The 13,271-nt window shown below is 36.8% G+C and overlaps 1 protein-coding gene across 3 annotated transcripts in view; it reads left to right on the forward strand.

Annotated features, from left to right (window-relative positions):
* The window catches only part of FAM149A (family with sequence similarity 149 member A), a 40,864-nt gene extending 32,226 nt beyond the window's left edge, over positions 1-8,638 (forward strand). For all 3 annotated transcript variants that reach the window (XM_019736067.3, XM_074329774.2, XM_074329775.2), the window contains 6 exons: positions 2,024-2,127; positions 2,604-2,813; positions 4,000-4,120; positions 5,307-5,435; positions 5,520-5,598; positions 7,841-8,638. In XM_019736067.3, the coding sequence (XP_019591626.3) occupies positions 2,024-2,127; positions 2,604-2,813; positions 4,000-4,120; positions 5,307-5,435; positions 5,520-5,598; positions 7,841-7,914 (717 nt within the window). In that variant the 3' untranslated portion in view covers positions 7,915-8,638. The remainder of the gene's footprint in view (positions 1-2,023; positions 2,128-2,603; positions 2,814-3,999; positions 4,121-5,306; positions 5,436-5,519; positions 5,599-7,840) is intronic.
* Positions 8,639-13,271: the final 4,633 nt, after the last annotated feature.

Genomic DNA, 13,271 nt, shown 5'->3' on the forward strand with positions numbered 1-13,271 from the left:
TGAAAAAGAAAAGGGAGGACATTCAAGACAGAGACACAAATATGCACCAGCATAGGTGCAAATAAACAACATGTTTGTAAGTTTGAAAGGACATATGCTTGAATAGGGCACGTGGTTCAGGGAGCAGTGGTTTAAAACAGAAATATCTAATAGGATTGTTCTATTTTGTGGTGTAAAGACTTTATAATAAGTCTTCTTTGCTTTTGCTGTTCACAAGAAACTTTTGGAATCACTGCTGGCTTATTGTATTTTTCTGGTCTCTTGAAACTGCTCTGAGTGGTTCAACAGTATTTCCTACTTTGCACATTCAAATATGAAGTATGAATTGTGTAAAAATGAACAGTTGATAATGACATAGAAAATAACCTTTAAATGTCAGGCAAAATAAACTTGAGAAATATGGAAAATTTAAGGTCTAAGGAATTTTTTACAGATATTTTGTTTTTATAGCTTTAAAAAAAATTTTTTACATCTATTTTGAGGTTTGCATTTGGATAAATGCTGAAAGAAAATGAAGTTAAAGTAAAAGTTAAAAGTAAAAGTTAAATACTAATAGCACCTATTTGAAATAATCAAAGCATCCTAATGGTAATCATAGTAGGTTTTAATTTATTCCTTTAACGTTTCTTTTTTATATATTCAACATGAGGAAAGTGTGATTGTGGTTGCTACATCTGTTGAACTAGAACAGAATTCTAGTTTCAGATATCCTATTTGCCTAGATCTAAATATTATTATTATTTTTTTTTATTGGGGAAGGGGAACAGGATTTTTTTTTTTTTTATAGGGGAACAGTGTGCACTTCCAGGACTTTTTTGTCCAAGTCAAGTTGTTGTCCTTTCAGTCTTAGTTGTGGAGGGTTCTGTTCAGCTTCAAGTTGTTGTTCTTTCAGTCTTAGTTGTGGAGGGCGCAGCTCAGCTCCAGGTCCAGTTGCCGTTGCTAGTTGCAGGGGGCACAGCCCACCATCCCTTGTGGGAGTTGAACCGGCAACCTTGTGGTTGAGAGGACATGCTCCAACCAACTGAGTCATCCGGGAGCTCAGCAGCAGCTCAGCTCAAGGTGCCGTGTTCAATCTTAGTTTCAGGGGGCAGAGCCCACCATCCCTTGCGGGACTCGAGGGATTGAACTGGCAAACCTTGTGGTTGAGAGCCCACTGGCCCATGTGGGAATCGAACTGGCAGCCTTCGGAGTTAGGAGCATGGAGCTCTAACCGCCTGAGCCACCGGGCCGGCCCCCTAAATATTATTTTAAATCCTTGTTTGACATATTAAGGGACCGAATAGAGAACTGATTATTTAACCCTTCCTTCCTGCTTTCACCAATGTTATCTAATTTAGTTCTCATAACAACTCTCTGAAGTAGGTGTCATTATCCCCAATTAAAACATTTAAGAATTGAAACTCCAAAGTAATCTTTTTGAGGTCACCAACCAGGAAGCAGAACTGGGATTCAAATGTAAGCTTTTGAGATGTGGTGCTCAGGTTTTTCCCAGACGATCTGGCTTCTCCTGGGAAGCTAATGGGGCAAGATGTGATGGACAGGATAAGAAAACAGGTCCAAGCAAGCAGACCAGTTAGGAGCTGGGACTCCCTGGTTGTATTTCTCCAGATACTCTCTGTACCTTCTTCACCCAGGTGTGCCCTGGCAGCTGGCTGCATTACAGGGCTCCCTTGCCCTGCAGCTGTTGGGAGAGTGGGGCCTTGTTTTGCTTCTCTCTTGGTTTGTCTGACACATTGGTGGCATTTCTTCTTGCAGCTACCCTTTCCAGATTCCAGGAACCTCTCCCTCACTGCTCCCGGCCTGGGTGTGGCCATGTGTCCTCACTGTTACAAGCTTCCGACAATTAAGCTGTTCCTTATTCATTTCTCTTTCCACACTTCTTTATAAAAAATAATCCCTTTATTAAAATGTTCTCAAATTAGCCAGCTCAATTGTGCCATTTTCTTGCCGATTTCTGACAGGCATCAGTAATTGCAATAGCACTGGATGCTTTTTAATTTTTATCGTTTTTCACTTTTCTCAGATTCATCGCTTCTCTAACAATTTTTATAGTGATTTGAATGGTGTGATGATAATTCAAGCAAAACCACTTCAGCAGAGACCTACCTATTTTGCAGATAGAGCACAGTATGTATAAGAAATAATCACCCAGCCTCCTCCCTGCGACAGACACAGGAGCACATAGAACATTACAGAGGACATGAAAAAGTGAAAATCACATTCAGTTCCCTACTGCCTGTGTGCCTGAGCACGTTCTGGTCAGGATATAGACCCCATGAAGGAATAACAACACTGTTCTAATATCAAACATAAAAGGATTACTCTTAGGTTGGGGCACATAAGAGAAAGGGAATACAGCTGTGAAGTCTTAATCTTAGGGGCTATACAAACAATGGGAACTAAGATCTTTTTTTTCCCTGTTAGTGATTCGTCATAGAAATTGAACTTGAATTGGAAACGATTGTCAACACATCGTTAGGAATACCTTTTAGGAGCCAGACACTGTTATAGACAGTGTGTAGTATTGGGCAATTATATATGTCTCCTGCTGTGGCATTGCTTACATCTGAGTAGTTAACTTTATTGCCCCCCACCTCCACCAGGAACGAACAAGAGGACAAATCATTGGGCGTAGGAGCCAGTGCTCTTTCTTTGGCACGGCACCGCCTGGAACGAATCTCAGATACTCGAGGACTACAGACTTCTGCAAAGAAAACACCGGCCCATAGGTGGCTGCCTTCTCTTACTGCAAACTCACAGAGAATGAAAACCCCCAATGTGTACAGTGATGAAGTTCTTAGGGGAACAAAACTGTAAGTCTTCTTTTTCTCATGGTAAACCAAAGGTCACAGCGGGCAGGGATGCTTGTCACTTAGAGCTTATGGATTACTCCAGACAAAGCATCCTCTATCAAATTTATGTGGACACTTTTCTAAGTAATTCATTAATTTGAATATTTAACATGAATTGAAGATTTAACATTTGAATATTTAAGATGAATTTTGTTCCAGTAGTATACTTAGCTGTATAATTTAGCTGTATCACAGCTAAGTAACTCATAAGCACCCCCATGGTGCTGTCTAGGTTTGGAGACCACAGCCTGGACCATCAGCAAGGGCGGAAGTTATTAAAGGGGCTGTACGTAGGTCCCCTTGTAAGGTCGGAAGGCACAAGCAACTGCCATTGCTTAACCAGTAATTGGACTCTTTCAAGACTTTATTATTTAATAAATAAATTAGAATCTGTTTCTAGAATATTCATCTCTATTGTCTGCATGAACCAGACAATTTAATTTTGCAGTGTTAACATCTGGTAGGGAAGGCCTTCTATTATCATTCCCTTCTTTTATTAAAATTTACTCACCCATCCTGACAAATAAACTTTATAACATGGTTGTCAAATTTTTAAAAGTGTTACATTGGACTTCATAGTATGAAATCTATTGAAAATGTAGGGGTAGCTGACATTTTCATGATACTTAGTTTTCCCATTAAAGAACATATTTTGCATGTACTTTTATGACCTCACATAAAGTTTTGTAGTTTTCCTCATCTAGGCCTTGCACGTTTATACTAACTACTTTTGTCCTTCATTGATCACTCCATTCCCTAAATGTCTACAGTACCCATTTTCAGAACCATATACTATAGCACTTTATTATATAAATTGGATTGCATTGTGCTCTAATTACTTCACGTTTCCAATAATTTGTAAGCTCCTTAAGGAGAGGAACTAGACTTTCAATTACTGCTCTGTTCTGCACAGTGGCTAGCGTAGCTGAGCACTCAGTAAATATGCATTGACAGTCATTGTTAAACAAGGAGAAGGTGACTGGAGCTGGTGGGCAGTCCCTTCTCCACATTTGTCTTCCTGAAATTCAGGTCATTTCTTTTTGGAAGGCAGACTGTGATTAACAGCTCAGGTGAGGAGCTTTGTGGTCAGGTCTGTCCTGTCTGTCTTTGCACCTCGGTGCTCAGTTACATGTTGTTGTATTTACAGGCAAACGGGCATAGACCACGTGTCCTCCCCACCAGTCCAGACCTCACGGAGCAGGTTACCTCCAATAGGCTCAGAGACTGCTGAACAGAATGTGGCAGTTCCTGCATCTCTCCCTGTGTCTGTAAGACAGATGTCGTTATATTTAAGTGCACCATTTAGATAGCCTATTGGAAAACAAACAAACAAAATATAATCTTGGTGTTTCGAAGTGAAACCATTAACATAAAATGTCTCCATAATCTGCTTCCTGAAAGTAAATGGCTTATGAGAATTTACAGGGGGTGGGAGGGTTAATTTATTATTTGGTGAAATGAAAAATGGCTTCAACTAAATTAGAAACTGTAGGTGTCAAGAAACTCTCGGGTGGTCAGGATGTGTAGTGGAGAAAATAGCATAAAGGTGAGGTCAGGAAGATCTGTGTTTCAGTCCTACACACAAACTCTGCGTAATTTGGTTCACATAAATCTCTGAGCCTCAATTTTTGCCTTCTACAAAAGGGTAATAATAATTCCTACTTCAAAGAATTGTTATAAGGATTAAATGAATTTATAGATGTTACATAATGCCTGGCATAAATTAACTCTGTAAAATACCCCTGCTGTTTTTATCAGCCCTCGTTTTTACAACTAACTTCCCCATGTTTATTGCAATGTAGAGGTGATATCTTTTTTACCCAAGATCAACTCAGCCATACAATTGCAAAAGGTCTGGGGAAGGTATGCTGTTAGTAATATACATCACCAGATTTTATAATGACTGCTCACTTTGCTCTGATACAAGTAACTTGTGTCCTCCAGTTCTGGGAACATAAAGTCCTGAGACAGAAAAACAACTGAGGCAATGTTTTCTTATGCATTCCCTGTGCCTCCTTGAGCATAGCACTAGAACCCAATCCTAGAAGGCAAGAGTGGCAAAGCTTTAATGTTTAACCTTACTTAAAATATTGTAGCTTAGAGTGAAATCATAAAAGAAGGCAAACACCACCTTAAAAAAGTTTGCTGCTTCACAAATGCAGAATTACATTTCTATTATAATTTAATAAGAATAATTTTATGTGGGTAAGGTTTTCAATCCATATTTACCTATTAGGACACAGCCATTTTATTAGGTTAAGTAATGCAATTACACAATTGAAATATATTTTGATATTTATGCTTAGTAGACCTTGTTCTTAGCAATATATAAATAAGTTTTCAAATAAGTGAGTAAATGAATGACTAAATGAGTGACTGAAGCATATATAATTTTTTTTTTGTCTTTTTAAAGATTGCATTTTTTTAAAAAAGAACATACTCTCTTTCATTTAGTACAGAGGAAGACATGCACAAAACCGTGTGTTAAGTGCAATACCTGATAGTATAGAACGATCACCTCTTCGAGAAAGATCTCTGACCATCGAACAGTTTTCAAGGCCCAGCACAACCCATACATTTCAGGTAGGTTCTGTGTTAACTATACTTTGGTTTTTAAAATATATGAAACAGTAAAACTCATCCCTCATTTTATTTTTCTTCTAACAGTCAGACATTCCTCAAAAAGGTTCATTGACACTGACGGAGTTTGCTGGTCATACCTGGACAGGTCAAGGTTTTCTGACAGGTCAGTGTTCTCCATGTGTAAACAAATGATGTAATGTATGAAGTCAACTTTTGGAAAGAGAAATTGAAGGTGTTCTACCTTGATAAGACTGTTTTGGCCACGTAAGAAGAAATAACAAATGTTTGTGGTCTATGCCCTGAACTCAGAAATCTCTATAAAGGGCAAAACTGCAAAGAGAAGCACTTAGCTGCTGTTGGCTGTAAAGGGGAAAAAAATGCCTAAATGTCCTTAATTAACTTAGGGCCTCTCCCTCTTAAAAAAGGAAAATGATATGTTGTGAGTCTTAGGAGAAATTAGTGTCTTTCTCTGCTGTAGAGTTTCTATCCTTTTCTTCTAGATTAAACCCTAATCTTAGATTATCCTTGAACATTTACCTAGAAAAATGCTTGATAAAATTATTGCATATATTCTAATTATTTTATAATGTAGAGTTTTACATATAAGTATACTCTTTGAAGAGTAAAGTTTGTAACCTGAATTCAAGCGAATGAGGTTTTAATTTTCAAAACTACTATCAATATTTGAGTTTAAAGAGGCAACATAGCATTGTCACGAGCTGTGCCACTGTGGAATTGAATGCTGTTTCCATCCTGGCTCTACCACCTACCAGCTGAGCAATCTTTGGGGTGCCTCAACCTCTCTGGGTGTCAGTTTATTCTTTTATAAAGGGCTAGGTGGATAAAACAATTATCGGGAAAATGTACAGAGAGGACCTAGCGGGATGCCAGACAGATATTGTTTGCTCAAAAATTATGAACATTTGTATTATAGATCACCTGAAATATAAAGGATAATTTGCTGTTTTAAGCAAAATACTTCATATATTACAATTTTAAATTTAGCAAATCTTAAACATTGGGACAATACAGGTTTGTCACTGTTTACATCAGCCCTTCTAGAGTTCTATAACAGTGATGTCAAAGATTCTTTAGCCCATTGAGATTGTTCTCCTATGTTTAATAGCTCTAGGCTGCTGTACCTTTTGGTTGCTTTTTTGTCTTTTTTTTCCCCTAGCAGTGTTAGTTGTCATGGTCAATGACAACAGTTCTTTCTCTAAACGACAGCCATGCTATATTATCAGGTATTGCTCTTAACGTTAAGTGTAGATGGTCAAGGGGAAAGGAGACATCTGAGTTAGTTTATTAATGAATAACACTGGACTAAATGCTCACTCTACGCCAAGTTCTGTGCTAAAGGCTGAGATTCAAATACCAAGGACGTTTTGGTCTATGCGTCAAGGAACATTGAGTCTAGTGGGGAAGAAGGAAAGGGCTATGAGCGTGGGTGAACAGGGCCACCTGTCTGGACATGCAGGTGGGTAAAGGGGTAGAGAGGCATCCTGAAGGAAGCATGAACCGCCGAATCAGGATGGACATCCTGTGGGATGTGAGAGAGAAAGGAGTGAAGGCTGATAAATATGATGCTGTGGATGGTGCTGAAAAAGGGAACTCGGGGAATTCTGATGAATTCAATTTTGGAGGTGTGGATGGCAGCATGAGTGCAAAATGGAGATTTCTGCTAGTTGGTTGGGCACACAAGAATAGAGGTTAGGAGATGGAACCGGGTTCTGAATTTGTTTGAAATCTGCACTCTTAATTTTTCACCAAATACTAAGTCATTGTAGTCTCTTCTCAAACACTTTGTGACAACTCCTATTATTGATAATCAGAAGCCTTTTTCATTTTTATAGACGTGAGGGTACATTAGGAGAGATGTTCCTCCACTTCTGAGGATTTATTTATCTCTTTTCCCTGATAAGCAGACATGTGGTCTCTTTCTTACTTTTGCTTCTAAGTCAAAAAGCACCAGGAGCTATTAACTTATCAATATTTGTTCTGTGGCAGCAAAAAAAGAAGGGAGAAGCTGAGGGGGTGTCCCCAAGTGGGAAAGCAGCTGATTTTGCTTCTGCCCCTGTGAAGTAGTAGAGCTGCCAGACCTCCCTATTCAACTTCCTGGGCCTTAGGGATCCATCTCTGGGGAGAAATTTCCTGCAAACCCACCAGCTATGGAAGGATACATGGCCAGCACCCGGGCTTGGTAGGAGAGGAGCACCTTCCTTCTTCTCAGCACCCCGAATGGCAATGTTTGCATATGACCATTTTCTCGTTTATTTAAAAGTGACATAAAAATAATGTTTTTTCTTTAAAAAAAAAATCATCTGCATGGAATGTACAAAACAATCCTTTTGAGAGCTGGAATTTTTAACATTTTAATAAGAATTATTTTTTGGTTGGTGTTTCAGGTTCACAATATCCACCTAAATCTTTTCAGAGGACAACTTTGACTTTAAGAAAGAGATTCCAAGTGGCATCTTGATGTTACTTCACCAGAAGTACACTGTTTGGAGCATTCAAAGCCCCAGCACATCATTTATCGCTTGAAAAATGGAAGAACAAGTATTATATTATGTATCTGTTTGTCTGACAGTCTGAGATGTTAGACTATCTGAGAGAAATGCAAACAAATAATTTTGAACACTTTGCTTTGTAAAGAGAATACAAGTCAAACTCACCAACTTTCTTCTTTATTGGAAGCATTCTAATAAGCATTCTTTGCACTTTGCTCGGAAGAATTTGTGTTGATAATCCACCCTTTTATCAATTATATATATATAATTACTGTACATATTCACTCACTACTTAATATGAGAGAGTATGTTAGATAGGAGTACGGCATTTTGTAACTGTGTTTTGAGATTTTTTTTGTCTCATTCTATTATTAAATCCATCAAAATCCTGTTCACTAATAGATATTATTCCATTCTTTGGAAAATAGCAAAGTCATCTTTGGTATGATATGCCAGTTTGACTAAGAATCACATTATTCTAATCATTCTGCTGACTTTCTTATACCTTTTTTAAAAAGTACTTTAGTCATGAAACCTTTTGAGGAATATCAGTGGCTAAGTCTTCCAAGCCAATTTTGTTTTATTAGTTTTCGTGTTGACATTCAGGCAGTCTATTTAGAAGTATCCCAAATTTATTGATTTTTAAAATCAGTTGATTGATTTTAATTATGAATATAAATATAATTAAAATAATATTGCTTATGGTTTCATCTTTATTGTTTACAATTAAAGAGTTCATCCAGGGGTGGCCGGACGGCTCCGTTGGTTAGAGCGCGAGTGCTGAACAACAGGGTTGCCGGTTCGATTTCCACATGGGCCAGTGAGCTGCACCCTCCACAACTAGATTGAAAGACAATGACTTGGCGCTGATGGGCCCCGGAAAAATGCACTGTTCCCCAATTAAAAAATAAATAAATAAATAAATAGTGTTCATCCATTGGAGGGAAGGCTTTGCAGCAGCATCTTCCTTATTTCATCACAACCTGATCTTCTGGTCTTTGCTCAAATGTCACCTGTGCAATAAAGTCTTCCGTGATCTTTCTGCTAAAGCCACATCTCCCTCCTCTCTCTGCTCTCTTGCCCTGCTTTATTTTTCTTTATAGCATATATCCCTATTTGACATGAATTTAGAAAATGGAATAGAGAATGCAAAGGAAAATGATCAGTTGGAGGCAAGGCTTTAGGGTCATTTTTCTTTTCCTCCCCTTCTCCACTGTGTTCCTTGGCAGTGATTTAAATCCTTATATATTTGGATATTCTCTGATCTCAAATTGCCATAATTTCCTCTTTTCTGTCAGGTAATTATGTTCTATCGATCAAATTTTCATTAATCCAAAGTCAAACTATATATATATGTATATAATCATATATGTATAATGATTATACATACAATTTTTATTAATCCAAAGTCAAACTATATATACATATATAATCATATAAATGTGTAATAAATCATTTTCAGACATATTTCTGGTTGTAAGAGAGAGTTGTTGCCTGCTTATAGAAGTCTGAAAAATTAATGTGTTGGGACTGGAATTAGTGTCCAGTATCACAGACAAAACAAAAATGACCCTAGAGCCTTGCCTCCAATTGACGCTTTCTCCTTTACATTCTCTACTTCATTTTTCTATTGTAATGGAACATGTTGGGGAGTAGACATGAGAATGATCCCTTTATCTATAGCTCTTTTGCATGGCCACATCTCCATAACTCTAAGGAATACTCCTAATTGTTTACTTACTCACACAAAGAATTTTCTAACTATCCCTAAACATTAGGTATAGAAACTTTCAAGAGAAATTATCAGTTTTAATTTTGCAGTTGTCAAACGTGAGGAATTTCTAGACGTGTGGGCAGTCTGGAGCCCCTGTTCCTAAAGGTCTCTGGTTAGGTTCTCTCTGGTCCATAATTACTGGTAAATGTGACATGTCTCTCCACCCTGCTCTTTCAAAACTATTCAGGCTATTGTATATCAATTTAAAGGAACCATCCAACTCCTTCCCTAATCAGCCCAGAATTTTTAGAAGGGAAAAGGATTGATATGCATCCTATACTAATTAGGTAGAGTAGAAAAGATGAATTCTTTTTTTCATGGAAACCAATGAATAGATTTTATGGTAGCTTTATTTTATTTGGCTTTGGGGTTTTGCAAAAAGAGAAACTATCATATATATATATATATATATATATATATATATATATATATATACACACACACATATATATGTATATATATATGCATGTATATTTGTATATATATGCATATATAAGTGTATATATATATATATATATATATATCTTAAAAAATAGAACCAAGTGCAGTAATCTTGATTCATATCTCCTAAACATTTTCAATTCGAACATAAAGTACTATTTTGGAGATAACATAAAGAATTGGCTCTGCCTCTGACTTGACCTGTATTAAAGATAATATTTCATTATAGGTTAAATGAGATTTAGAGATTAGTAAATAGATATATAAAGGATGGTGCTTTTTAAAATGATTAGGTAAAATTGAGGGCAGTGTCTTCATAATAATCTTTGATAAATGAGTCTTAGCATTTCTCTGTTAAAAATTGAAAAAGGCAGACTGAATTACTCCTGAGATCAATTTTTTTTTTGAACACACAATGGGATTTATAGATGATGTAATACAGAATTGTACACCTGAAATCTATGTAATTTTACTAACAATTGTCACCCCAATAAATTTAAAAAATAAATTAAAAAAAAAAAAAGAAACAAAAACTAGTAAGGTTTTGTGTGCTTATGTAGACATACCCAGTGCAAACACACACAGGGATATACCAGAGTAAAAGTTTTAACATATCCTCATTATTCAGGTAGTTAAAGAGCGAGCTAAATAGCAGCGGCAACATGCTGTAAATCCTCAAGGCTGACAGAGAAGTGATTATGACAGCTTTCACATTACTGAGATCAATTTTTAAATGAAGGTTAGTGACTGCATTAACTAAAATGTCTATTAGTTTATCCAAAACCAAAGAAGGGATTTAAAAATAATATAAATACATATAAAATACCACAGAAAATTGCTTGATTTTATAAATTTAATATCAAAGGAAGTATATGTATTGACGTTATTCTTAACTAGAATGTAATTACTATCAGTTAAGAGGTGCATTTTCATGTCATAAATCATTTGGATATTATATTTTTAATGTCATTGCTTTCTTATAATTACAGATCATTGTTCAGGATTTTTAATTTTTAAATTTTTAATGAAATATAAAGTGTTGCAAAAGTTTTCAAAAATTCCTTACATTCATAAAAAGTCATTATCATGGATTTAGTTTTTGTATCAAATAGTTATCAAGCCCCTTCTTTGTGATAAGATTCTGTTGTAAGCATTGGCGTGAACAAGGTAAATATTTATAGAACTTAAATTCCAGTGCAGACAGCCTAGAAACAAATCAGTAGAAACATAATATAAGGTCAGATTGCAATAAGTGCTATGAAAAACATAAAACAGGGCAAGATGACAGAGTAGAGAGAGCTGCAACTTCAGATAGGGTAGTCAGGGAAGGCTTCCTTGCAGAAGTAATTTGTGAGCAAAGATGCAAAGGAGATGAGAAAAGAAGCCATGTATAAATGAAAAAGAGAATTCTAGACAGAGGAAAACACACACAGGCTCAAAACAGGAACATATCTGGTGGTTTCAAGAACACTGGGACATAGAATGGAATTTGCAAGGGAATAAATAACAGGAGCTGATCAGTGAAGTAATAGGAGCTGAGTGATTAATATCGTTTTTTGGCCTTTGAAATTGTAATAGGAAGAGACTGGCAAGTTTTGAGGACAGAGTGTTGTAATCTGACATGAGATGATGTTTTCATCAAATGATACTGGGGTAGATGTTGAGAAGTCCAGGGACTTTGGATATGTTATGAAATTTGAGCCAACAGGATTTGTTATGAGATTGGATGTGGAGTGTGACTAAAGGAAGAATCACGATTGACTCCAAGGCTTTGGCTTAACACTTGGAAAGATGGTGTTATCATTTACTGAAATCAGAAAGAATTCAAGAGGAGCACATTTAGAAGCATGCTGGGACATGTTATGTTTGAGATTCCTATTAGATGCCTCAGGGGAGATGTTGAGGTATGTGGGACCCTGTACCTAAGGTTTAGAGAAGAGGTATAGGTTAGAAGTATACATTTGGCAATTATGAACATATAGATGGTGTTTAAGTACTGAAATGGATGAAATATGGTCTTTAAGTACTAAAATGGAGACCGAGTATAAAGAAGCAAGGGGAAAGAGAGTTCTGAGCCCTGGGCATTTTATTAATAACATCTAGAGATATGGGATGTGAAGAGAAACTAGCGAAGCAGACTGAGAAAGAATGACTGGTTAGGGAGAATAAAAATCAGGAGGATGTGGGATCCTTAAAGTCAAATGGGAGGAAAAATTTTTCAAGGAAGTGATAAGAACTTGAATATGTTGAAAGCTGTTGATAAGTCAAGTTAAATAGGGTCTGAGAAATGACTTAAAAGATTTAACCACAGGGAAGATATTGGTGACTCTGACAAGATCAGTGTTAGCGGAATGGAGAAGATGAAACGCCTGTTTGCAGAGGATTCAGGAGAGAATAAGTGGAGAGGAACTGAAGACAATAGGCATGGACAGTCTTTTGAGGATTTTTCTGTAAAGGGCAGCAGAGGAATAAACCTAGAGGGAGATACGGATTCAAGATTGGATTTCAGAAGGGAGAAATCACATGTTATACACTGATGAGAATGATTTGGTAGGAGGGAAAACTTATGCTACAGGAAAGAAGGAAGAAAGTTGCTAGAGCAATGTCCTTTGGAAGGCCTAAGTAGATGGGATAATTTGAGATATAGGAGCATGTTCAGTTCAGACTTCACCAATATTGGATAAGTCCTTGTACCTAAAAATGTGTTAATTCCTTACTTTAACAAAATTGCAAAAATAGTTTCTTACCTCCACTTCATATATCTTTCCAATAGACTCTCCTCTGAAACTCTCTATGTACAAGCTTCTAGTTTTGGGAGAGCCTATGGTGGAAGGAATGTGGTTGAAGCAACCACAGACACAGAAGCCTCTGTGCATACGAGTGTATTGGATCCATGTGTGCACCTGCTGATAAAAAGGAGGGAGGAGTGAAAAATAAGAGGAAAAATGGAACTAGGAATGGTTGCCTGGTAAGATACTCTTCTATTTAAGATAACCTATAACTAGGTTTTAGTTCTGTAAAGAAAATAATCTGAGGTCTGAAAACAAAATTTCCCCCAATACTTGTCCTTTTATTTATTTCATTGTGTGTGTGTGTGTGTGTGTGTGTGTG

The sequence above is a fragment of the Rhinolophus sinicus genome, chromosome 16 (genome assembly GCF_057876585.1).
Source record: "Rhinolophus sinicus isolate RSI-liver-muscle chromosome 16, RSI-T2T, whole genome shotgun sequence".
NCBI lineage: Eukaryota > Metazoa > Chordata > Mammalia > Chiroptera > Rhinolophidae > Rhinolophus > Rhinolophus sinicus.